A 7282-nucleotide genomic window follows, 5' to 3' on the forward strand; every position below is an offset into this window, starting at 1 on the left:
TCCACCATATCCACAGATGCACTGTAAAGGTATATAATTGTACTGTAAGTCTGTTGCTAGATTGTACCATGTACTGGTGACTTTAAGGGTCTATCTTGAGTTTCTGCACAATTACTGCCATGTCTCTGTTCTGCTTTTCCTTTTGAAATATCATCTTGTATCCATCCAGTTACATATTAACTGCTTTGACAACCAGTCTCAACTGTATGTCAGCAGAGATAGAGTAAATGCTTAATGAGAATGTTGTTTACATTTCCCATCCCTACTCATACTATGCATAGCCAGTATAGGCTTGACCTGAGCCCAGTGTAAGAATATGCAATGTGTATATCAGTATATTTCCCAGATCTACAATACCACATTAGGTTGCTGCCTCCATAATTCATTACAAGACAATTGTGACAACTGCTGCCACTGGAATTCTGCCTTTAAGTAGGATATTAGTTTGTTGACAGCATTTGGAGAGATCCAGATATTCGAGTCACATACTTCTTTTTCTCATGTGAAACCAAGTAATATAACAATTATTAACATGTTCTTGTTCTGTTTTCTAGCATTGTCAAATACTCTTTAACACTGAGTCAGAATTACAACTTTAGATAATGTAATTGTCAAACTATCAAAAAAGAGCAGAATTTCTGGTGCACACACACAGTCATTGTTCCACATCTCTAGTGACACAACAGCTTTGCAACCTTTGTGTACATACATACATAGCATAATAGGTTCATAGGTTCATAGCTAGGTACTAGGCTATCGGCCCAAGGGCCTACGTAAGCCTAGCCAGCAAGGTACCATAGCTTACACCACCCAAGAAAGTTATTTTCCTATGCCACTGTTGAGCAGAGACACAGAAGTGATCCCCGGGGTGTATTTCCTATTTCCCATCCACCCATCAAGATTTTTCTTGAAGAGTGCTAATGAAGAACTTTGCTTGACATAGATGGGTAGCTTGTTCCAGAGTATGGGAAGTCTCTGGGATAGGAATCTATCCCACCAGCATGTCCTGTTTATTGTGGTGACAAGGTTTAGGTCCCTAGAGCATGTAGCTTGGAGGGATTGGGATTTCTTTAGGTGTAGCATATCCAATAGCTCTGGGTTTGACATAGCTTTATATGTTAGGCAGAGATCACCTCGGAGTAGGCGATATGCTACGGAGTAAAGCTGGAATTTTTTGAGGTGGTCAGTGTTGGGCTAAAAGACCATATGGAGACTTAATAAAGTGAATTTTGAACATTCACCCGAGCTATGTTTATTGACTGCGGGTGGTGGTGCTGTGGTAGCGTTGTCGCCTCATAGCAAGACGTTGTCCTGGTCGATTCTCAGCTAGAGCGTCTTCTGTGTGGAGTCATATGTGAATGGGGCATGCCTTCATTGAAGGTTGTGCATCAGGGCTGGTAACCCAGTACGTAAAAATCCACTACCAATCATTAGCGGACCGGAGTTCCGCTGTGGCGACCCCTAACCGGGAAAAGCCGAAAGACACAAACCTGAGCTATGTTTATTAAAGTGCTGTAAAGTACTACATCATGACAACTGGTGTTTTAAGTACCGGAATGCATTTTAACATAGACTACCCATATTTATTTTGGGCCATTGTTCCAGTAAAAAACTTTGTAAACTTTTTATTAAAATCATATCCCAAATAAATTTAGTATTTCCCCATGTGACATCATGTTAGGCACAGGTCCCCTAGACTTTAATGGATGTAAGTCTGTAGATGCATCACACATTTTCTCTGAGCTGATGTCACTGAGGCTAAAGATCACCATCATTCCTCAGTAGAGCAGGGAAAATTCCTTTTGTAATTTCACTTTCTTATTAGAAAACCTCTACAGTAAATATTTAGGGACTTTGAAAAACTTGAGTGTCCTATGAAAAAAACAACAGTTCTGACCTAAACCTTACAAATATATGTGGCCCTGAGGAGTAGAAGGTTAGGACCCTTACTGTGACCAAGGTGTCTTGATTTCAGTTAGTGGTTCTGGTACTAGAGTAAGCAGGCAGGGAGGAGAAAGAACAGTGACATGCTGTGGCCCCTTTCACCTTTCCTGGGGTAGACATAGGGTTGGTTGATTGTACTTAGGAGCTAATAGAATCAGTTCAATTTATCTAATGGAAATTAGGAAAATAATTGCTTGTGCTTCCCAGAGATGGAGTGGAGGTGTTCAGAGGGAATGCCCATGTGGAAGCGGGGGGAATGGCCTCAAGTGTCAGCCTATTGCATGAATCCCCCTGTAACCCAGTTGCTTTGTCAAGTGTGTGCAGGAGGATAGAGCCCAAACAAGGAAAAACAAAGCTAAAACCACCCTCATGGCTAAATAAATGATGCCCTTCCTGGTCTACTGTGGTCCCAGTGATGGGGAAGTAAAGGGTCCATTGGTCAGGAGGGGACTGATGGTTGACAGGTAATGGAGTAAAAAAACAGTACCAACAAAGTCGTACAAATACAGCATCTGACAAGTAAAGAAATATATAAATTATACAATAACTAATGTACTCACCATTTTTATACAATTAAACATTATTTCTTATTTAAATAACCATGATGTACTGGCCAAGTTTATATGTACACTTTTTCTTTGTCTGTTAAATAGGCAAAACCACTTGGCCTAACTACATCTTTTTAAGGATGCCCAGGGAACACTGCCTGATTCTTGCTCAGTCATGCTGTGTTCAAAAGGAAGACTGCAGGAATCATACCTGGGACCACCAGGTGAAGCTCATCAGTGCCCATAGCCTTACTCTGACTCCATTTGTTAAATTTAAAATATGTGTAAATGCCTTACAGCAGTTACCATGCTATGCAAACAAAGTAAGAGATAATGTATGTTGAAGTCTTTAGATAGTTTCATGATTACTAAATAAATGACAACACTTTGATTATTTTTGGACACATTCTTCATCTTATGACTTAAGCAGTAAACTACAACTTGCAGTGGATGCTGCGTGCATGTGTATCTATGTATGTATATATATATATATATATATATATATATATATATATATATATATATACACATATATGTATCGCCATGTCTTTTTCAGTTTTTCAATTCATTTGTTGACATGGCAGGTTGAACATTAATGTAGCTATACTCTCACTGTGCAATGGAAAGGTCACAACACAGGATAAGTGGAGAGGGTACATGTGTTATTTAGTGCTTGCACAGTTACAGGCCAGATGTCCATATTTAGAATCAATCTTGGACTTTCAGATTGTTAAATGACCTGTTCAGCAGCATGCTTTTTGCAAGATGAGATCTTGAGGCTCAAATTCAGATTTACAAGGGTAGCTAATTTGTAGTTCTTTATGTTAAAATTTATAATTTACTTCCAGTAATTGAAATTAGTTACTAGCAGGCCTTTTGTTACAGCTGTTTTGGTTTCACATAGCATGCAAATATTAATAAATGTATTAGTTAAAACATTTATTTTCTTGCTGATGTACTCAGATCCTTATGTGCTGTTGTTGTGTATTCCCAACAAGTACTACTGCTGCATTGTGCCTTTTTGTAAACTTGTGCTTTGTCTTACATGTTTTTGGTTAATAAATGCTTTTATTTGCTCATATATACTTCAGTTTACTAGCCTGAAAATGATCTGTATAGATAAATGCTCTGCCTCAATAAACACATGTAAATAAATAAATAAACAAACCATATGGCTAGTTTCCCCATAAAGTTTCACTGGCTGTATGCGATACCTATTTTACATAGTTACTGTGTTTATTATTTTTTCCATAACAGCTATAGCTGATGTGAAATTCAGGCTGTCTGCTTGGTGCATACCTAAATGACCACAACAGACACCTCAATCAGAAAGATTTCTAATCATTCTTTGTACTGCGGTACATCAGAAAAAAACTGAGTCAAACAAGAATATAATTTGCTGTGGCAGTATGAGAAAATATATATTTTTAAAACTGTACTATACTGCAGTAGTAACCCGCAGAAGTGGTGCTGCGGTAGCGTTGTCGCCTCACAGCAAGACGTTGTCCCATTCGATTCTCAGCTAGAGTGTCTTCTGTGTGCAGGGATGCATGAATGGGCGTGCCTTCGTTGAAGGTTGTGTGTCAGGGCTGGTAACTCGGCACATAAAAATCCACTACCAAACATTATCGGACTGGCGTTCCGCTGTGGTGACCCCTAACCGGGAAAAGCCGAAAGACACAACAACAACAACTATACTGCAGTAGTACCAGGGTTTATGAAGCATGACAGAAAATATAGCTAACACCAATAAAAATAATTATACAATGACCCCCCATTAATATTCCAAAATGTGCATGCTGACTGGTCAGCGTGCCCGTTGTAAATCAGACTTATACTAATGGAAAAAGGTCCAGTTGCCTGGACTTTTTCCAGTGGTATAAGTCTTTTTTTGTGTGTGTTGGACAGCAATGGAGAATGGAAAAGCTCCGTTGCTGTTATCTCACTATGTTAAATGAGTTTAACATAGCGAGATATCTTTAAAAAAAGCAACGGAGATCTTCCTTTCTCTGTTGCTTTTTTTAAAGCTGCCTCACTATGTTAAACTCTTTTAACATAGCGAGACGCCTTTTAAAAAGCAATGGAGATCTTCCTTTCTCCGTTACTTCCACACACAGCTCTGATGTACTGCGTAACCATACGCATGCGCAGTATATCAGAACTGCCACAGAATACTGGACAGCTGTGGAAGGGAAGCAAGGAGGCATTATACAATGCCATTATTTAAGAAAAGTAAGTATTTTTATTCTTAAATAATGTCATTGTATAATAGCAATAACCCACGCCTGGGTGAGGGTAATGCTGGATTTACCCACGGTTGTCTTTGTTTGTCCACCAGGGCTTCACCCTCGTGACCAAACCACACCAACCGTGGGTAAAATGCAGCATTACCGGCACCCAGGCGTGGGTCATTGCATAAATATACTCTGCTCTAACGGCATTCTTCTTTAATACTGGAGGGAGATTTATTGTTAAGTCCTGCTGGAAGCAACTTTTATAGCAAAGTAATCCATTATTCATGGAAACAATATGCAAGAATTCATTCTATTCTTATATCTTATAATATTTTCTATCCTGAAAATATTTTCACAGTTAGTAACAGCAGAAAAAATACTTTGAATACATTGTTTAGATATGGAGATTTCTTCTGTAAACCACCTCTTTGTGATACGGAACAATGTTACATTACATCAGTAAGACAACAGGAAAACTAGGAAATCTTCTTTGAAAACAGGTGTTATGTTAGATATTGTGTAACCCTATATTAAACATTTAAATCTTCCCTTTGCTTTTCTTTTCTACTGCATTTTGTAAGTAAGTGTAACTGCTGTGGGGACTAATGTTCTCTTAATAAGTAACAGCATAGTCACCTTCACGGTAACAGCACCTTAAAACATCCAGGCAACACTACATGTAGACATTGCAGCTCATGTTCTTTTAATCAGTAACAGCACTGGCATCTTCACGGTAAAGCACCTTAAAACATCCCCACAAAACTACATTTAGACATTGCATGACAAAACCTGTACATTATTCAAATTAATTCAAGGATGCTTTACAGTTGGTAACCTGTAGGTACTTACATGTGCTGTTCATTTCTAAAGTATAACACATATACTGCCCATAAAATTTATATCTGGCGGTTTTAATTCTAACTGGAGAATCATATTACTATACAAATATCAACAGAGCTAAAACGTTCACTGCCTCAGCCTTCCTCTCAGTTCATTACTTTGTACTAATAGTCCACAAATCATTACTAGCAAATGTTACAAATGTATATATAATATTAAAACATAGCAGTGCAAAAATATGTGAAGTACCTGAGCGCCTGAGTACTTTCTCACCATGAAAGAGGGAAACTGCTTCAGATGACAAGAGCTTACTAAGTGCCATGGCATTCATCTAGGACCTTTTATATTAGCATAGCCTGGCAGAGCTAATATTTACTCTATGTAAGGCTATATGTGTCATTTACATATCATTTTTATGACAGCAACACCTCAACAGCTTGCAAATAGATTGACAGCAGAAGTAATCTTTATAGTTGGTTCCTGCTGTATGAGGAAATAGACTTTTCAGATAATAGCATGGCTCTCCTATGCACAAAATACTAAAAGTAAAATGTCTCATGTTTGTTAATACATGCCAAGCTACATTATAATTCACAACTTTTGCTTGTTTGTTTACTTGGTTTCAGAATGGCAATAAGAAAAATATGAAAGAACAATTCTGCCATCAAGAGCGCAGTGAGTAATAGCTAGAAGGTAATACATTTGTGCTACACAGTTACAAGTTACTGTATGTTAATTTGTCATGGTGAACATCTCAGTCTGTAAATTTAACCAAACAACATAAAATAAGCATTGAAAGTTGTATAAATTAAATGCATTCAGTGATTCATGAGGCAGACCACTACATATTATACAGCTAAATCTCAAAAAGTAAATGCAGTGGATGTACCAGTATTTCAAAATTTTACACATGTAGAACACTGTCTCTGATTCTGAAAATATAGCATTGCTTTCTGCCCCCTTTGTTTTGTGTGCATTAATTGGCAGCCATTATTTCTTTCTGAGTCTTAGAAAACCAAAAGTGTCTATCACATGCTGTCCTTGCAGTTAGCTAAGCATCCTCTCTCAGATCTCAGAGTTTGCATCAGGAATTTTGTATTAATTCTAGGAAATGAAGAACTGTCAGAGGCAATTACTTTGTTTTCTTGTTTATTGCCTCCCAGAAGTAAGTATATGTAATAATGCCACATCTGTGTGTGTGTGTGTGTGTGTGTGTGTGTGTGTGTGTGTGTGTGTGTGTGTGTGTGTGTGTGTGTGTGTGTGTGTGTTTAGGAGTTTGTCATGCAGCAGGCAGCCATTACAGCATGTTATCTTACAAGTTATGGACCTAAATATTCCTGTCACGATGCATGTTATGAAAGTGCACAAAAGCACAAATATCCTTATATTCAAGTAAATAAATGTGCTAATATACATGCAAATAAACAGAATATTCTCAAAAATTAAAAAAAAATGAACCACACAATGCCAAGGTCCAAGAAACATCAATTTCAAACATGATTCACACATAACTAAAACAAAAAAAGGCTCATGAAAACTCTTTCTATAGAGGGAAGTGTGTTCCATGTAACATAAATAGTGATGCCTAATATCTGACCACTCCAGAACTCAAACAGATGCTGGGAGACCTCTTAACTGTGTTTGTCATCTAGGGACACCCCATGATGTTTCTCAAAGTTTTGTTCTATTCCTCTTAAAACTGGAAATCATTTTTAG

The 7282-nt window shown here is 37.8% G+C and overlaps 1 protein-coding gene across 1 annotated transcript in view; it reads right to left on the reverse strand.

The window, feature by feature from the left end:
• The window catches only part of LOC122793706 (fibrinogen-like protein 1-like protein), a 10005-nt gene extending 4133 nt beyond the window's left edge, over positions 1-5872 (reverse strand). Inside the window, exon 1 of the mRNA XM_044061921.1 lies at positions 5816-5872. Coding sequence (XP_043917856.1) covers positions 5816-5842 — 27 coding nt within the window. The 5' untranslated portion in view covers positions 5843-5872. The remainder of the gene's footprint in view (positions 1-5815) is intronic.
• Between the last annotated feature and the right edge of the window lie 1410 nt (positions 5873-7282).

The sequence above is a fragment of the Protopterus annectens genome, chromosome 2.part0 (assembly GCF_019279795.1).
Source record: "Protopterus annectens isolate FY-2018-M chromosome 2.part0, PAN1.0, whole genome shotgun sequence".
Lineage (NCBI taxonomy): Eukaryota > Metazoa > Chordata > Ceratodontiformes > Protopteridae > Protopterus > Protopterus annectens.